The sequence below is a fragment of the Coturnix japonica genome, chromosome 5, assembly GCF_054131305.1.
Source record: "Coturnix japonica strain WE chromosome 5, WE-NBRP24, whole genome shotgun sequence".
Classification (NCBI taxonomy): Eukaryota; Metazoa; Chordata; class Aves; order Galliformes; family Phasianidae; genus Coturnix; species Coturnix japonica.
This window is the reverse complement of record NC_140667.1, coordinates 9,833,780-9,852,803: the sequence shown is the minus strand read 5'-3', so window position 1 is coordinate 9,852,803 and position 19,024 is coordinate 9,833,780. Positions and strand designations below refer to the sequence as shown.

Sequence of the window (19,024 nt, the reverse complement as noted above, 5' to 3'; positions counted from 1 at the left end):
TTTCAGTCACCCCAGAATTCAATTTTTTATAGGAATTACTGAAGGTTAAGCTTGGCATGAGCATTAGAAGGATTTAAAAACATAGCATCCTGTAGGAGAAAGAAACAGAGCAATAAAAAATTGCACTATCATTGAATCAATATTATACCATTTCCTCTATATTAAATTCCTGCATTTATTCTGAAAAATACCTATCTGTTTGCTTCTTATCTTCTGTAAATAGCACACCTACTTTTTTTATCCCTCCTCTTTCCTCCTCCCTTTGTATCTCCTCCCCTGTGATAGGATCAATTGCATCAGTGGATATTATATAAAGAAACGTTTTTGGTGGCACTCACACTTCACCCACCTTAGCCACCATGGGGCTAAGAGCTGCCAGCCTTTTTATGCTCTGGCTGGCTCTTTCTCATACGAGTGAAATAAGAAAAGGTAAGCTCTAGCAATGGTGGCGGGTCACCTCCTGGAAATGAGAGGGGGGAGAATTAAAATATCACTGCAGAGATAGACAGAGGGCATGCATTTAAATATTACAATAGAGTTTTAAGATCTCTTGATTTTCTCTAAATTTCAAATTCCAAGGCTGCATGGCTTAGCCAACGCAGGTAGTTACCACTCTCTTTGGAGTGATCGGGATCTAAAGCACTAATCTCTAGTTTGAAGTACCTGAAAACTATTTTCACTGTTACTTTTCATTCCATATGGTTAAGAGCTTTCTAGGTATTGCAACTGCTGGACAGGAGGAAATTCTAGAATTTGGTTGGTTAATTGTTACAGCAGTGAAGAAAGCAGATGATTATGTGTTACTTGGTTATTTTGGAACAACATAAATGCTTTCTTCAGAAGTCAGTGTACTAACGTTGGACAAAGCTCATTTTGTCACTCAGAGTATGAATAATCCTTTGCTAAAAGCTCTAATTTACTCTGTATGTTTTCAGCTTCAAAGTATTGAAATGGAACCTCAAACTAGGAATAATTTTTATAGGAATAGGTTATTTTGGACAGTGATGGGGCTTGGGATATTGATCTTTGTTTGCTGTGTCTTGAATTTAATGATAGAAGGAAAAAATTCCTCCCCTCCTTCCTTTTGGAGAGGGAAACAAGTAAGCTTTGGTAGTGCCAGTAGGCTGGATGCATCTGTTATTGCTAACCACCAAAGTGCAATAACCTTAACATTCTCATGATAGTTGTGCTTTTTCAAATTAAACATTGCTAGAAAGCCCAGTGGAGATGAGTGGTAAGTGTGCTTGTTACCTTAGCAAGCTTTCCAAGTATGCTTTGCTTTTATTCTCAGCCCTAATATGCATCATCTTGATGTTTACCATGTTTGGGGAGGGAATGAATTCCAGAGTATCAGCTTAATCTTTTGCTATTTTTTTGGTCTCTACCACCACAATTATTCTCTGCCCTGTCTCCTATAGGGGCCTGTGGTAATAGAAAACTTCTTTGCTCTCTGTAAGAGTTGCGCAACTTTCTTGGACTCACAGTAGTGTTTTTTTTCTAGTGAATGTTACATCTGAGAAGAGAATAATTCTTAGGAATATTTAACACTGCTAAACTATTACCGCAGTTCATGATAAATTCCTATGGTTGGCAAAGCAAACCATTGCACCAACTTGTTAGTGGTCAGAGGGTAAATTTACCAGTCTCACACAGGCAAGTTTCTTCATCTCAATGAGGACTACAGGGTATTCTCAGGTCCCAGCAGTATTTGTTAATGTCTTATTTTCCTTTTAGAAGGAAAAATAGCATTTCTTCTGCTTAGTATGCAGGTACTTGATTAGACTTGAGATCTGTGGAGTCACCATGGGTGTAATTGCAAATGGCTTCTCCTGAATTCTGCAACACTTAACACTTCTTGACTCTAGCTCATTTATTTCACTTTCCTGACTGTTTCTTTTTCATAACTTAACAGGAAGGACAAGAAACCATGGTCATTATGTCTGCAGCACCTGGGGGAACAACCATTTCAAAACTTTTGATGGAGATATCTATCAATTTCCTGGCATGTGCGAGTACAACTTTGTTTCTGACTGCAAAGACTCTTACAGGGAGTTCTCTGTCCACATTCAACGTGCTCTGAACAGCAAAAACCACCCTGAGATTCAGTATATCCTGATAACAATCACAGATTTCACAGTGTACCTCAAGCCCAAACTGGCTGTTGTGGATGGGCGGATGTAAGTACATTTAGCGTGATGGTGCAGGGAAGATAAAAACAGGACTGATTCTTTACACAGCTATCTGTATACCATATAGGATAGTGTCTAAAAGCATTTCTAATAAAAAAGAAACAAAAAAACCTCAGAAATTTGGCATAAAAATGGCTTTAGGCAAGGGCCTTACTGTTAATAGTCGTTTCTACACTGGCATAAGGGATGATTTAAATACAAGACAAGAAAAACCTTTAGTGAATTTTCTTTTTCTAATTTTTCACGAAACAAAATGCAGCTCATGAGATAGATTTTTCATTGTTGTGAAATGATGTAGCTTCATTAGTCTTATGGTATCACCTTGTGTTTGTGTTAGCAGATGGTCTGTCTGGCAGATCCTCAGAAGTAAAACTGTGTTTCTATACAATCTTCTCTTATTTTCCTGGAAGTAGACATTTATCTTTTTTTCTGATATTCATAAGAATTTCTTTAAAGTCCAGTAACCATTCCTCTTGCAGTTATGGCAGATAGAGTGTAGATCAAAAAAGGGATATATGTGTGGCAATATGTGTCATGCAAAAGCTTTTCCAGTAATATGGTCACACAAGAAATTAGTCTGACAGCATTATTAATGTCAAGTTGCTTTAACCTAACCTTTCAGTGTGTGTATACGTATGTATATAAATAGATTGAAAGAAATGAAGCAACTCATAGGTTAAGACATACTTCTGCAGAATGCAAGTGAAAGAAAATGGATGTTAGCATGTCTTTGAGTAATTAGAAGTATCTATTTTCAGTGTAGAATCAGATTTTGACTTGACCTTAGATTTTGATCTGAAGTGTGAAATACACTGCAAAGAAGAACTGCTCAAAATTAGACAATAACATTCATCTTTCCAGGGTTCGTACACGTAAGAAAATGACATGAAGTTATAAAGAATGCATTCTTGTCCCAAGTTAAAAAAGCCCCTCATCATGTACTCAGATCATAAAAAGCTCCATAAAAAATGTTTAGAAATCCTTTCTTGAATCAGACCTCTTTTTATCTTAAGTACTGTGCATAAAACAGTGGATTCTTTGTAAACAGAAACTTGTAGAACAGGTTTTTGCTGTATGCAGGATTTAATTTTTATAGAACTTAATTTCCAAATCGCTCTTTAAATGGCATATGATCCATTGCTATATATAATAGTTGATATAATAGTAGATATAATAGTTCCACTGAAGTGGAATCTATAAAGCAGATTAATTTATGTATATGGCTTTTGGTACCTGATGCACTGGTCAATGAAATGTCCTCGTATAAGAATAAAGAGCGGTATCCCACTCTGCAGTACCTGAGGTGAAATGTTGCCCAGAGTTTTATAATCCCTCTCTAAAACCACATCTATTAAGGCCTCATTGTGAAGGATGGACAATGCAGCCAAGAGTAGAAATAATAGCTTCTGAGTTCCTGCCTAGTATTTATATGCCTAAATCATTTGGCAATGTGAAAAATACCTGAGGTAAATAGATGGAAGCATTCCAGTTATAGGTAATAAGGAGCTAAAATTCTCCCAGTCACAACATTAGTTACATAGAGATGTGCACAGGTATATGAGTCAGGGTAGACAATAATTTTACTGGCAAATGGGTAGAAAATGTACTGATTATTTTGTCTGGATTCCAGAGTACACTATTTTTGTTTGAACAGACTCCAGCCCTTTAGATTTTATAGGTTAAGGCTGCTTGCCACAAAGCCTTTATTGCTGAATGAATTTCAGTGATGTGGCTTGTGACATAGTGTACTGTAAAACAGATATACAAATATATGAGAGTTGTCTCTTGAATCGATTCATTATCAAACAAAATCTTCTATACTCAGCCTCCTGCAAAATATCTTCTGTCATGTTAGCACGCTGTACTGTCACTTTTGATAAGCTTGGTCCTGCCAAATGAAAACTACTGGGCTAACTACTGCTCTTGCTCTCTTCTGTTCACATTTCTCTACCACTTTCGTTAGCCTGTGCTTTTTGAATTCTCTCTTGAAGAGGAACATTCTTTTTGAAGGAATGTTCTTTCTCTCTGGAATGATTGCCAGAGTTTTTAATATAGAAAACTTTGATTTAGACTCTTATTTCTTTGATAAAAGTAAATGATTAATGAGCATTTGAATATCCTCTATTAATGACAAATGGATGGATTTTGCTTTAATTAAGTTAAAGAGATGTGGCTCTTATTCTTTTTTCCTTCTTTTTTTTTAAAAAAAAAAAAAAAAAAAAAAGAACCTGTGCTATGAAGCAGCCTTTTACCTCTGATGCTGCTTTATGATTTAAAGATAGTAAGTTGTCTTGCCAAAGATCAGAGAATGAGGATTGTATGTTGCACTAAAACAATGCATCCTGTGCAGATAGGGTCAGGATGAAATGATTTAGTTGGAAGGGACCCAAAGACATAGTTTTGTCTAACAGCCTGACTACTTCAGGGGTAATTGAAAGTTAAAGTATATTATTAACAGTGTTGTCCTCATGCCTCTTGAACAGTGAATGACAGGCATAGGACCTATAACTGAGATGGAGGCTGGTTTCTCCACTCATTAGGGTATTTGGCATATAACAGACATTCATGTTGCACTTTATATTTCTGTATTAATGCAAAGTCTGATTTTCTTCCTAGTGTCAAGACGCCTTACTACAGCTCTGGTTTGCTCATTGAGAGCAATGACATTTATACCAAGGTTTATGCCAAACTAGGCCTAATTTTGATATGGAATCAGGAAGATGCACTGATGGTATGTAAAATCAATTTATTTTTAATTAGCATTTCCTGGGTTCAACAGATTTAACAGGTTTAACAGCCACTGTAGGACTGAACTGAGCTAGACCGCTAGACTTACTCATCCAGCTGGTCCTTACAGTATATAATTTTAAAAAGGTAGAATTCCTTTCTCTGCAGTGTGACAGAGTTAGTAATATGGGGCGCAGATGACCTTACTACTCAAAAGAATGGGAGAAGCGGATTTCTGAAAACCAGCTTTTGCTGTAACACCTTCACAATCTGATCTTTTTTTTCCTTCATATGTCTTTTGGAAGACTGCCATCATCTGCTTGCCTAATTTCTAGCATGGCTTAAATTTTATCCCACCAGTTAAGAAAAAAAGGAGAGAAAAGTACTGAAACTGACAGAATGTTTCCTTTTAGTCTTTTTCACCATGGTGTTTATAGTCATTATTAAAATAGAGGACCTTCAGACTCATCTTTTTTTTTTTTTTTCTGTAATTTTTTGCATTGCTTTTTTGCATCCAATTATTTGTTTCTCGACTGTTACAAATTAATTTGTAGTGAAGAAGCAACTTCTCAGAATATTTTCTATTTGCTTCCGGTTCTGTCATTTAGCAGCTTACCTTTCAGTTAAATGTACTTACATTGGAAGGTCTTCATGCTCCAGATAATTATTTGTTGTTGTTGTTTTTTTTCTTTCCATTACCTAGGTGGAGCTGGACAGCAAGTTTGGTAACCAGACATGTGGGCTCTGTGGGGATTACAATGGAATTCCAATCTACAATGAGTTTATTAGTGGAGGTGAGTCATATATGCTGTGTACGTGTCTACTGTATGCTTTGTGGCAGTTACCACAAAATATAGGCTCATAAGCATTGTGTGTAGGAGCATCACAGGAGGGCACGTTTTACCTCAGATATTGCTGTGTTTGTCCCAGAGTGAACATTATGAGCCAGTGCTGCTTTCTTGATCTAAGATTGTTTCATTTCAGGTGCATCATCTTCTTCTCTACTAGCCTTCTTTTCTTGTTATGATGCTTAGATTAAGTACACTTTAAACAGACATCACTCAGAACAGAGATGCACATCTGACAGACAGATTATATCATAGTAGCTGTTTTCCTTCATCAGTAGAATCTCAGGAATCAGATGTTCCTTGTTGTCAAAGTTTTGTTTTTATTAAGTCCTCCTGTTATTGTTTTCTCACAGTTGCAAGCTACAATTCAATTACTTATGGGAATTTACAGAAGATCAGCAAACCCAATGTTGAATGTGAAGACCCTGATGAAACTCAGGCTCTCCCAAGCTGTAGTGAGCATGTGAGTAAGCCTAACTGTGAACTTCACTGTCCTGTACACATGGAGACATCCTTGCACTGTGAGATGTTAGTGTGTGAAGAGATGGGAAGACTTTATCCATTCCAGGGCAAATGGTTTCTTCTTCCTTTCTTGTGTAAATCTCTTCAGGAGACACAGTTTTTATTACCAGAAGAGGAAGTGTCTAGAAACTCACATGCTTACAAGTCTCTTAAATACTTTTACTCTTCCTTCTCAGCGTGATGAATGTGAGAAGCTGCTGACCTCCTCTGCATTTGATGACTGTCACTCACGCCTTAATCTGGAAATGTACATCCAAGCCTGCATGCAGGACAAATGTGCATGTAAAGGAAATGAGGATTCCTTCTGCCTCTGCAGCACCATCTCCGAGTATTCTCGCCAGTGTTCACATGCAGGTGGCCGGCCGGGTGAATGGAGGACCGAGAACTTTTGCTGTAAGCAGCTATATACATTTTACAGAGAAACAAATATATCATGGGTGTAGCACTGTGAAACATCTGAATAAATTCTTCCTTTACAAAGTTATAGACATATACCATAAATTAGGTAAAAGTAGCACAATACACAATGTACTGTGTTCTTTTTGTTTTTATCTGTTACTTTTGTCATTAAGAAATATTTTTCAGCTAGTAGAAATTATGTTCCTATTAAAAAGCTTGATACTTGATTCTGTAAGCAAGATAAATCATAAACAAAGGGAGGAAAAAATAAACAAAAACAGGAAAAACAATTCAGAGATAGTTAAATATTAAGAATATTTTGCAAAACAGAGCCTGACCTGGGAAACCTCTTATTTGAAGTGAGTGGGCTGTATGATCTGTGGCTTCTGAGGAATTACTGACCTAACATTCAAATAATGTTATATCTTCCTCATTTTTTTGTAGACAAGACATGTCCTGGCAACATGGTCTATAGAGAAAGCAGCTCACCCTGCATGGATACTTGCTCACACTTGGAAGTCAGCAGTCTTTGTGAGGAACATTACATGGATGGTTGTTTCTGCCCTGAAGGCAAGCGTATTTCTAGTTCTTGTATATATATATGTATGTCTGTTCTATTTTCACTTGTCTTTAAATGAAAAAAAAAAAAAAACAAAAAAACAAGCCAAGAACAAGACAAGGAGCACTAGCAAAGGTGGTCATAATTTAAATATTAGGTGAAGTCAAATTATGTATACTAATAAATACTTCTGCTACTAATTATTTTGAGTGAAATTCTGAGACTTATTGTCAATCTTAGACAAAAATTACAGTGGTAGCCTACATTGTATGCAAGAAGGCCTGAAAATTTGAACATGAAAGTTTTTGAGATTGTTTTTATATGCTTTTTCATTTGTGTATAATAATGAAAATGGATTGACTTAGATTTTTCCATGTGTCTTACGTTACGAAAAGGTTAAAACTGCTTTTCTTCTGTTTTAGTAAGCTCAGCCTCTGTTTTCTGTGTCAGGCTGAGTGTGTCCCTAATCTCATTGTTTCTCCTTTCTGGAAACTGCTGATTTCAGGAGCTGTAACAGTTTGCTGTTTTGCTTCACAGGAACTGTGTATGATGACATCACTGAAAAAGGCTGCATACCTGTTAGTGAGTGCTACTGCAGACTCCATGGAAAGGGGTATTCACCCGGAGAAACCATCACCAATGAGTGTGAAGAATGGTAAGGATCACAGTCATCCACCTTTCTTCAGATGCATATGGGCCTGTCCTTTTCAATCTTTCACTTAATTGTAGATGGTTTCCTGAAAACATTCTGAACTTATGTTTATTGTACATGTCTATACAGACTTCCTGAAAGATTTTCTTTTATCTACGGCATGTGGTGAGGGAAATCTTTAGGGAGTGGTCAAATTTTTCAAATTTAAAATACCTGGGTATAGCTTGCTCTTTGCTAGCTATGCAGATGCTCTCAGTGCTCTCAGTTTCTATAATAAATACATGTATTTCTGTATTTATTGTTTGTTTATAGCACCTGTAATTCAGGCAGATGGACATGTAAAGATTTACCCTGTCCAGGCACATGCTCAGTGGAAGGAGGTTCTCATATTACGACCTTTGATGGGAAGAAATACACCTTCCATGGAAACTGTTACTATGTGTTGGCTAAGGTACTCTGTACTGTAGAGCTTTTCTCTCATACATTTAATGTGTCTGTGTACTCATTTGTAACAGGTGTGAATTGTTGCTTTATTGCACTTCTATGGGATGAGGGAAGCAGAAATGGGCCATTATTGCCCCATGGGAGGACCTGGGCACTTACTGCAATGGTTGTCTTACTTAGTCACTTAGCAGGCTACATATACTGTCATTTCACAGTGGAGTCTTTCATATATATCAAGAAGCATGCTGACTGCTTGGAAAGGTAGACAGCAAAATTTCCTATGACTTTAGACTTAATTTTTGAAATCTTGTGTGTGAGATTTTTGATTGGACTAATGGACATTTATTTCCCTGTGATTGTAGAGTGCTGTGAATAATACTCATGCCCTCCTGGCAGAGCTGGCTCCTTGTGGCTCTACAGATGGACAGACCTGTTTGAAGACTGTTGTGCTGTTAGTAGATGACAAAAAGAATGTAAGTGTTGTTTGGGTTCTGATGGGTGTTTTGAAACTTAGCATACATCCCAGACTGTCTGGAGACATCTGAAGATGATGGAGAACAGATCTCAGAAAGACAGATAAAAAACTAAAGCTTCTACCTCAAGAATTCCAAATAGGCCTCAGCTGAGCAAATGCTGAAATTAAAATAAGCTAATATTTCCCTTTCTCTGCTCTCTACAAAGTCTCACCATCTTCCAAGCTGGTGAGGAAAAAAGACTACCACCCTTCCTCCCCTCATAGTATTTCATTTTTCTTCAGGTTGATTTCACAGATCTAGTTGAGTATTTTTCAGAAGACATCCAAACTTTGAATGTTTGTACAGTCCAACCTTCTTGAATATTTGTATTTATTTCACTGATAATGTAAATGAAAATGATGGGAAATCTTCAGTGCTGTTCTGCATTTCTGATTCATATTTATGTAAAGTAATCTTATTTACTTTAGTATTATGTTTGGTTATGGGAATACCTGTACTATGTTTATACATAATTTTACATTTGTAGACATGGTTTTTCTCCTATGTTTCAGCTCTTCTATGGCCTTGCCAGCAAAATTAAAAGTTCAAACCAAGTCAGAAAAGCATTTTTTCTGTGTACAAACTAGCATTTTATGAGGGAACTTAGCCAACTACTTTCTTACTATGTTAGAGTCATGCTAAACCATTACATTTACTGTTGCCTTTATAGGAAACCAGAACTATCTATAGACCCTGAAGTCCCAATCTTTTCTTCTACTTGTATAACCAAAGTGTTTAATAAATAACAATTCTTTTTATTACTTGCCAAATATTGATGTAGGCAGATGTAATTAAACACTGAGCAGGAAGACTAAGCCTTACTTCTGTCATACAGGCCCACTGCCACATTCAATTTTGAGACAAATACTTCCTTTCATAGATATTAAGTTCTAGCCACAGTCTGAATGTGTGAAATGTTCTCTCAAAAGTTATTTTTCTATCAATACGTTTTATTCCTCTTAATATAAGGAACCTCAGCAATCCTGTTTCCTTTTATACAGGTGGTGGTTTTCAGATCAGATGGCAGTGTGTCACTGAACGAGATGGCAGTGAATGTGCCACATGTGTCAGGTAAGGACCACAGCCTTACATATTGTCATGAAGCTGATTCTCCAGAGGAGGTTCTAATTTTTCAGAGCCAAAAGTTGGAGATAGACCTATGGTATTTGTTCAGATGTTGAAACAAGAATTAAGTGTATTTGAAATGATGGTGAGGTAGACGTGTCTTGATAGCTTCCACTAACAATTTCATGGACAGATTGATGTATGCAGGTGATGACTGGAGTAAAAAATCCCTTCACCTTTTCTGGTTCAGTTTGAATATATTTTGGCATGTAACTTGGGAAAGAGAAATCTTTATGGCTTAAGCTTAAATTGAGCAAGTAAGTTTCCCTGAAAAGAGGGGACTTAGAATTTTTCGAGTATGAGTATGTGATGTGGGAATATTCTGGCTCTTAGTGATATTATGGCTCAAGCTCCTCCCTCCTCTCCAGGCCTTTTTTGTCCATGAGCAGAAAGCCTGGCAGAAGTGCTATATTGACCAAAACAGGGAAGATAGAATTATTGTGTAGAACCCTCTTATCTTCCCTGCTAGCTTGGGATACCTGCATCTTTTAATATAATCAGTAGGCACAGGCACTTTCAGTATATGACTCATATGGCCTAATTCCCAAGCTGAAGTTCTGGTGGGATGTAATTATCAAACCACAACTGTGAGGTCCTGCAGTAATTTCTGAAAGCAGTGTAGAGTTTCTATGTTCTATCACTCCTTTTCAGATATGTTCATGCAGCACACTGACACAGTATGTATTCATGGAAGGGCAGAGTCAGGAATGCTTGTGTAAAAGCAATTACAACATCCTAGCTGCGAGTTCAGAGCAATTCAACTGTTCTAGGCAATAAAACAGACCGTCTAGTACATAGGGCATCTAATAATAGATTTGCTATAGGAAATTGTCAGTAATTAGGATCCCAGTTCCTCTATTGTACTGATCTTAAATATGTCAGTTCAAGCGATTGTTCTGTTGTGTCTATTCATGTAGAATATAAGAAAATCCACAGCACCCTGTTGTTTTTTCTTACTTTATAACCAGCTGAGGCACATTTGCATTTGATTCAACATCTTATTCCCTTTCTCAGAGGTGTTTATGCTGAGTCACAGTCTGTCACTGCAGCTTGTTCTGAGGAAGTGATTTTAATTTATAGACCACCATCCTTTTTCCATATGAAAGCACTCCTTCATTTAGCAATATAAAAAAGGCAGCGTGTAATCTAAATCAAATGATTTTTTGTAATCTTTAGGCTAATAAGATAATAAAATTGTTTCTTTCAGCAACCTGTGCGTGTATTTACAGCATGGCTCATATTTTGTTTTTCAGCTAGCTTCTCAGTTTTCAAGCCATCTTCTTACTACCTCATTGTACACACCTCTTTTGGGCTTCGGCTGCAGATTCAGTTGTCTCCAGTCATGCAACTGTTTGTGACAGCGGATCAGTCAGTCCAGGACCTTCAAGGCAAGTGTCCACTGAAACAGGAAGCAAAGCCATGCATTTCCACAGCTGACAAATCATATATTCTTTACATGGGTGATAATTAATAGACTTACATAATGGTTTGAGTTTGAAAGAACCTTGAAGTTATTCTAGTTTCACCCTCCTGTAATGGCAGGGACACTTTCCTCTAGATCACATTGCCCAGAGCCTTGGCTAGCCTGGCCTTGACCACTTCTAGGGATGGTAAAGTCAGAACTCTTCTGAGCGACCTGCTTCAGTGCCCCACAACCTCTTATGGTGAAGAATTTCCACCTAGTATCAGATTATGGGAATGATCTCCTGTGGCAAAGATATAGTCGTGAATGCTATTCATCTTCAATATTTCAGATTTAAAATAGGTCTCCTAAACCTTCAATACTTACAGTAAGCATTGGTGTTGAGGTCATCTATACCTCATATATGAATCAGCTATATTAGCTTCTGTCTCCGGTGTTCATAATCAGTTGTCTCTTGCAGAATGAGAATAAGTAATAGAAAAAATGTTTACTTTTTCAATAGGTCTTTGTGGAAATTTTAATGGAATGGAAGGTGATGACTTTAAAACAGCCAGTGGGTTGGTAGAAGCTACAGGATCTGCCTTTGCTAACACCTGGAAAGCTCAGTCCACCTGTGCAGACCAAGCAGAAAAGCTGGAAGACCCCTGCAGTCTCAGCATTGAAAGTGGTAAGCATGCTAATAAGACAAATCTTGGCTCCTGTCAGGAAGAGCTGCTGTATGTTACTGCAACTGTCATAGAAGAGTTGCACTGTGGCGCTGATGTTCATTAGAGGACTGTCAAACTAATAATTCAGTTATTTAAGTATGTATATATACCAGCACTGATTTCACATCAAATTGCAGTGAAAGTTTAAGTTGTGATTGGAGTGGAATCCTAAGCTAGAAGACAGAGAAGGAGGGTAATTAATTTTTTTTCTTTTTACCTGGAACAGCAGGTTGTACATTGTAGTATTATTTCTTCTTATGTTTAACTTGGCAATAATGGCCCCCAAATGAAGAGAGCTGTCGCAGTTCTATTTGCAGCAGAAAGATAAAGTTTTTGATTTTTTGATAATGTCTACTGCTTGATATCTTAATCATAGAGTGAAAGTACATGCACAGTGACTGCATGTAGTCCCTTCATTCCCCAGAGTTCACAGTTCTCTCATTTGCATTGTTACATTGTATTTATTGATGTAATAATATAACTGGACATGGCATAAGGAAGATAACATAATTTGTATAATTATGTAATAAAATCTTTTTTTTTTCTTTTTTTCTTTTTTTTTTCCCAGCAAATTATGCTGAGCATTGGTGTTCTTTGCTGAAAAACTCAGAGGGACCATTTGCAAGATGTCATTCAGTCATCGATCCTGCAGAATACTATAAGGTATTGTAATCTTGCAATTTTCTGAGTACAGCTTTGTTTCAGATGGATGATGTAGACATTTATTATTGCTCAAATACTGGAGGCATTACCATGACCATAAAAATTGGTGAAGTTTTTGTAGCTGTTAGTCAAGCAACATAGCATACATGGAAAGAAGATTTAACTGATGCAGGTATACACAGAAATGTAAGTGATGCTTACCTGAGCAAAAAAGAAGATTTCCATCTCTGTAATGTTCTTAGAACCCAATCTGAGACAAGTTTTTTTGAAGATCTTCATAGATCTGGTTAGCAATTTACCATTATAATATTTTTAATTTTTGTGGATCTCCTCGTTTCTAAGTTATAATGGAGAAAGGGATGTATCAGAAACCTTTATAAAAGTATTTCTAGGAGGCTGGCTACTTTATAAAGATTCAAGAGGCCTGCCTTTTTATTCTGAAAGAAATGAAGCAACACTTTCAGTCTCTGGGCTTTATCCATTCCTTCCATAGTTCTCTGATCACAGGAATTAATAAAAATGACACCAGAAAAAGAGCACAGGATATTTTATAGCAACCAATTTGGAACAGCCAGGGTTTTTTTGTTTGGTTGGTTGGTTGTTTTTTTTGGTTTGTTTGTTTGTTTTTTGACCTTTTCATTCCTTTTTCAGAGGTGTAAATATGACACCTGCCTCTGCAAGGACAATGAGGAGTGCTTGTGTGCTGCCCTGTCCTCTTACTCAAGAGCATGTGCTTTCAAAGGGGTCATACTGGGTGGCTGGAGGCAAAGTGTCTGTGGTAAGTAATTAAACTGTGATCACTATGAAATCAATTAGCCACCAGAAATGAATAGGATTTCTTTGCATTTGGTTCTAAGTGATCTTGATGTTAAAGGATCAGGAGTATCTGAGAAACATCCAGTGGACTTAAAATAGGCAATACTTGCAATGTTTACTAATTCATGGTATATTCTAAAGCTTTTATTTGTTTGTGACATGTATTTCAAACATAAAAAGCAATATTTTTCACTTTCACATTCTTTCCCTACTTTCAATAATGCTATACTGATCTTTGACTAAATGCCTCCATCCACAGGAATGGACTGTCACTTTTACATTTTGCCTGCATATCACTGTCTTTGCTATTGGTGGGATTAGGAGCTTGTCTTAATGTGTTTTGTCTCTGGTTGTCAATATGTGAAATAAATGAGTATAAAAGTAGCAACTGTTGGTAACAGTTAAATAAGAAATCTTCAACTGATAAACAAAATCAAAGTAGTACTACTTATGAGTTAGGGTAATTTGTACTTCCATAAAATCAAAAGGAATACTTTTACCTTTACATGCTGCACGGTCAAAGAAGCCAAAATAGATACATCAAGGTTTCCTTGCACTTCTTGTATGTGAGTTTGCTTCTTTTCCCTTCCAGCTGGTGAAGTGTCCGCCTGCCCAGGAAATCAAGTCTTTCGCTACAATCTTACCATGTGCCAGCAAAGCTGTCGTTCCATTGCTGATGGTGAAAAGTACTGCTTGCAAGGCTTTGCTCCAGTGGATGGCTGTGGCTGCCCAGATAATACATACTTGGATAATCAGGATACATGTGTGCCCATCTCCAAATGTCCATGCTATTACAAGGGGTCGTATCTGGAACCTGGGGAATATGTTACAAAAGATGGAGAACGTTGGTATGTTTTATTGCATCTTCCTGTTTGTTGGGATAAAACCCCTTTTGAATTGCTTTATAAGTATAAGCCATTTAGCTATTACAAGTGTTCGTTAAAGCATCATTAATGTGATTCATGCTATCTTCATATTGAGCAAAACATTTCCTGTTACAATGTTATTTATTAATAAGTGAGAAGTACAGCTTTGTTTTGAATTGTTATTACTGGCTTTCACGAGTAAATGTGAACCTGAAGCAATACCGTCAATAGGTCTTTTTTGAGCAAAGGAAAATAGGAATATAAAAGGCTAGCTTTCGTATTTTATTATTTACCTTTCTGTCAGAGAGCAATTGCTTGTTTTCCACTGGAGGAAGGTCCCCTCAGTAGTTATTTACTGTATCATTTGAGAGCAGCTTTTATAAGCCTAGTATTTTCAGTCTTGATGAACCTTCTGACAACTGTTTACTGAATGAATCATAAGTGCAAAATGTTAAATGCTTCCTTCTCTCTCCCAAGGAGGGTAAGAAAAGATACAAGGCAACAGATACGTAGTGTATGAATTAAATAGGCATGAAAATTTATTGTGTTATCCAAATTAAGGCTGTGGCTTAAATTATTATCTGTTTACTGAGTCATTGCAAAGTACTGATTAATAGAATAGCATTCATTCCTTATAATGCCACCTTTATGCATTATGAATAAAATCCTTCCACAGCTTTTCTCCAAGTGAGAATTCATGAGTGCACTTCAGTAGTGCTCACCTTGAAATATCATCAGTTCTGCAGGATGTCTAATCCTTAGATTGAAACTGAAGACACCAAGTCTACATTTTTTTGAATTACTGTCTTACTTCACTTTTTTCCTAGTGTTTGCCGAAATGCGAAGGTCCAATGTACTTCAGTGAGAATGAGAATGAAAAGTAAGTGACTTTCTGTAAAATAAAAAAGGAAAAAGAAAACTAAACAACCCAATCCCCTCAAACCACAGGTTGCACTTTCTTCTCAAGTTCTCCATTTATTTGTTTTGCTTTTTCATTTTATTTCCTCTTTCTGTGAAACAGCTGTGCTTTTTCACTTTGTTGTGTCTTCATAAAGATAGACATTACTTAGGGTTTGTGTCTCCATGACTACTACCCTTCACATTTGTTTTGGCTTCTCTTGATTCACCTAAATCAACAATACATCTTTCAGGTATAACAGAATGTCCTTCAAACAAAATCTACTTTGATTGCAACGCATCCCCAGATGGGACTTCACGGACACCTGTACAACTTCGCTGTGGTACTTCTCAAACTGATCTTGTATGTACTCAGTTATTCTCCATGCCACATCTAAATTATTCTATATTTTATTAATGACACAGTGCAACACAGCAATTGTAACTAACAATTCTCATTTTCCTTTTCATCCTCTTTTTTTTCCCCCAAATGATTTCAATCTGCTACCAGTATCATTGCAATTCCACTCCTGTTTACCTTATTTCTTTTTATCACATTAATGTGGGAGTTAGAGATGTATCACCAACTAAAATATGATTCAAATTTTTAAAAAACAAAACAAACAACAACAAAAAAGAAAAATCACACACAAAAAAAAACAAAAAACCGTAAGAGCCTAGAAAGGAAAAAAATCTCATAAAACAATTTCTCAAGGGACCATTTGATTATAAATATTTTTTGTACCAAAACGTAGTGAAGAACTGAAAGAAAAATTTATTGCTTTTTCTTAAAGTGCCGATTTTTCTTTATATTCCTCAGTATCAAGGTGAGTGTGTCTCAGGCTGCGTGTGTCCTGAAGGTCTCTTTGATGATGGTAGAGGGGGCTGTGTTGAGGAAGAGGACTGCCCATGTATTCATAACAGCGACTGGTATAACCATGGTCAGACCATAACTGTGGACTGCAACACCTGGTATGTTGGTTTTCTTTATTCTTTCCTACAATATATTTAGTTTAGTAAATTAATAGTCATGCGGTGGCTACAAGAATGAAGTCTTTATTTTCAGACTTTTTTTTTTTTTTCCTGTTTGAGGAAATACAGATTGTGCTGAAAATATTAAGGTAACTAGCAACTTCTGCTTCTCTTATTAGGAAAGCATATTCATTTTCTAAACATAATCACTAACCAATCTAAAATATATCGAAGCCAGAGCTGAAAGTTATGTTATAAATTTCATGTAGGGTAAACTGTTGCATATCATGTACCAGGTATGTTTTGCTGTTTTCTAAGCAACACTCTGTTGGTGAGATCTGAAAGGTCAACTCTCACTCTCTTCTAGTACCTGCCAGAAAGGTATCTGGAGCTGCACTAAAAACGTGTGCTATGGAACTTGCATGATATATGGAAGTGGCCATTATATCACATTTGATGGAAAATTCTATGACTTTGATGGAAGTTGTGAATACGTGGCTACTCAGGTAATGCTCATCAGGACTGAAGGGGGATCTTAGAGTGCTTTCTGATTGCCTTGAAGAGCTATTTTTCTTTCCAATTTTGTTATTCCTTATTGGCTGTTGTCACTATTCCCGAGATGACTGCAGATTATGCCAAGATAAATTCTGTATATTTAGCATAGTTGAGCTGTGACTCCTTTTACAGTATTCAAAAATTGCACACAACAGGGCTAGCTTATGCTGGGAATCAACAGTTTATCATCATAATTGGAAATAAGTAAAAACTTTGAGTTTACAGAACACAAATTTGAGGCTATGTTCCTCATTTGATTCGTTGTTCTGCTTGTTTCCCAGGTTTTGTCATACATGAGATTTTTCATGCTAAATACATGTAGAGATATATGTTTATGTAGAGATATATGTTTATCTTTTTGGACATCTGTAAAAATAAATGTACTTAAGTAGTATATATATATATATATAAGTATATATATGGATATTTCTGTGTTTGTAATCGTTATTATTAAATTGAAGTGGAGTTTAAATATTTTACTCAAAATTTTATGCTCATTTGTTCATTTATCCGCAGGACTATTGTGGTGACAAAAATTCTGGAGGCTCATTCAGTATCATCACAGAGAATGTCCCTTGTGGAACTACAGGAGTCACCTGCTCAAAGGCCATTAAAATGTTTATAGGGGTGAGTAATGAGTATTCAGTGAGTATATATTCAAGTATTAGAAAATAGTACTCCAAAGGTACAGAGATACAAAGTCAGATTCCTAATGGCAGCTATAATAGGTTAAGGTTAAAGACCCTATGAAATTAACATGTAAAGCTGTAGATTCTCAGCTACTGAAGTCTGTTCAAATTGTCTCAAACAAAAGATGCTACATCACTTTCTGTCATCCTGGAAGAAGTCATCCAACAGACCTTGAGCTCTTAGTTTCAGTCTGAGTTGTACTCTTATGGGAATTTAATTTTTTATTTCTTCATAGAAGTTAGTGTTATTCTTTTTCTCATCTTTTTACCATTTAGAAAACTGAGCTGAAGTTGGAGAACAAGGATTATAAAGAAATTCAGCGAGATGTTGGTGATGATGTGCATTACCAGAACAGGACAGTAGGTCTCTACCTCGTTATTGAAGCTAGCAATGGTGTGATGCTTATCTGGGATAAGAAGACCACTGTTTTCATCAAACTGACTCCTGACTATAAAGTAAGTTAGAATCTCTCAGTCTTTTTCTGCAACAGAAGTGTGAGATAAGGAAACATAGATAATCTCCTTTTCTGACTGTGTGTAATCCAACATCTCTGCACACTGATGATTAGCTGATGTTCCTAATGCATCTTGCTGGGGTTCCACTAAAGTTTCTTGTATGACTGAAGATGAATAGCATATAACAGAATTAAAGCTAAGTGTCTAAGACACTCTGAGTTTGTGAATAATAAGAGCCAGGCATCCAGAGTAATTTGTGGGGTTCTGAATTGACTGTGTATGCACTAAGAAACCTGTATAGAATCTGAGCTCTGAGTTAAAACCAGATTTCCCATCCAGTGTCTGGAGATGGGTCAGATTTATGAAAAAGAGCATGCTGAATTATAGAGTACTACATTCATTGCACTAAAGCAGGTGGTTCAGGGTTTCATAGCAGGATCATACTATTCCTTCAGAAAGTCGTTGTGCCTTAATTAGCAATACCAAAAATACACTACTTTGGATAGGTTGCTGAATTATTTCTTACAAGAAAAAATAGTGCCTCTCTGTACAGTGACAATAATGGAAGGATAGTAGTTGTAAATACCCAAAAGGCTATTTATAGGAAAAACTCACCTGTATGGAATCCTTCAGTCTGCTGGGAACTGCTGAGGCAATCTCCACCAAGCAGCAATCTCCAAGAAATGCTGCCTTAGTCATGGTCAGCCCTTAAATGAGGTCTAGAGGAGGTGGAGTCAAGCTCCATCCCTTCCAGAAGCACTGATAAATTACTTTCACCTGTGCTCCTACAGCTGACCCAACACTTGCCTTAGCTGATTAATCTGAGGTTCAGGCTGTGATTACCAGTTTCCCATACACTCTTTTTTTGTTTCATGGATAAGGAAATTATGTCAGGTTCACATTAGTAGTATTAATGTTATAATTGAGAATAATGGAAAATGAAAAATGGAAAAGAAATTCATTCTTCTAGGCTGTAAGAAGCTTAGTTGCTTTTCAGTCT

General features: G+C 36.6%; 1 protein-coding gene across 1 annotated transcript in view; it reads left to right on the top strand.

Annotated features, from left to right (window-relative positions):
* Positions 1-354: 354 nt before the first annotated feature.
* Positions 355-19,024, top strand: part of MUC2 (mucin 2, oligomeric mucus/gel-forming) — a 64,527-nt gene continuing 45,857 nt past the window's right edge. Inside the window, exons 1-22 of the mRNA XM_085550003.1 lie at positions 355-429; positions 1,913-2,177; positions 4,806-4,920; positions 5,620-5,710; positions 6,118-6,227; positions 6,463-6,679; positions 7,130-7,255; positions 7,782-7,899; positions 8,209-8,347; positions 8,703-8,813; positions 9,857-9,926; positions 11,234-11,368; positions 11,906-12,070; positions 12,679-12,773; positions 13,425-13,551; positions 14,182-14,437; positions 15,283-15,335; positions 15,607-15,716; positions 16,173-16,324; positions 16,692-16,830; positions 17,396-17,506; positions 17,845-18,024. Coding sequence (XP_085406129.1) covers positions 360-429; positions 1,913-2,177; positions 4,806-4,920; positions 5,620-5,710; positions 6,118-6,227; positions 6,463-6,679; positions 7,130-7,255; positions 7,782-7,899; positions 8,209-8,347; positions 8,703-8,813; positions 9,857-9,926; positions 11,234-11,368; positions 11,906-12,070; positions 12,679-12,773; positions 13,425-13,551; positions 14,182-14,437; positions 15,283-15,335; positions 15,607-15,716; positions 16,173-16,324; positions 16,692-16,830; positions 17,396-17,506; positions 17,845-18,024 — 2,955 coding nt within the window. The 5' untranslated portion in view covers positions 355-359. The remainder of the gene's footprint in view (positions 430-1,912; positions 2,178-4,805; positions 4,921-5,619; positions 5,711-6,117; positions 6,228-6,462; positions 6,680-7,129; positions 7,256-7,781; positions 7,900-8,208; positions 8,348-8,702; positions 8,814-9,856; positions 9,927-11,233; positions 11,369-11,905; positions 12,071-12,678; positions 12,774-13,424; positions 13,552-14,181; positions 14,438-15,282; positions 15,336-15,606; positions 15,717-16,172; positions 16,325-16,691; positions 16,831-17,395; positions 17,507-17,844; positions 18,025-19,024) is intronic.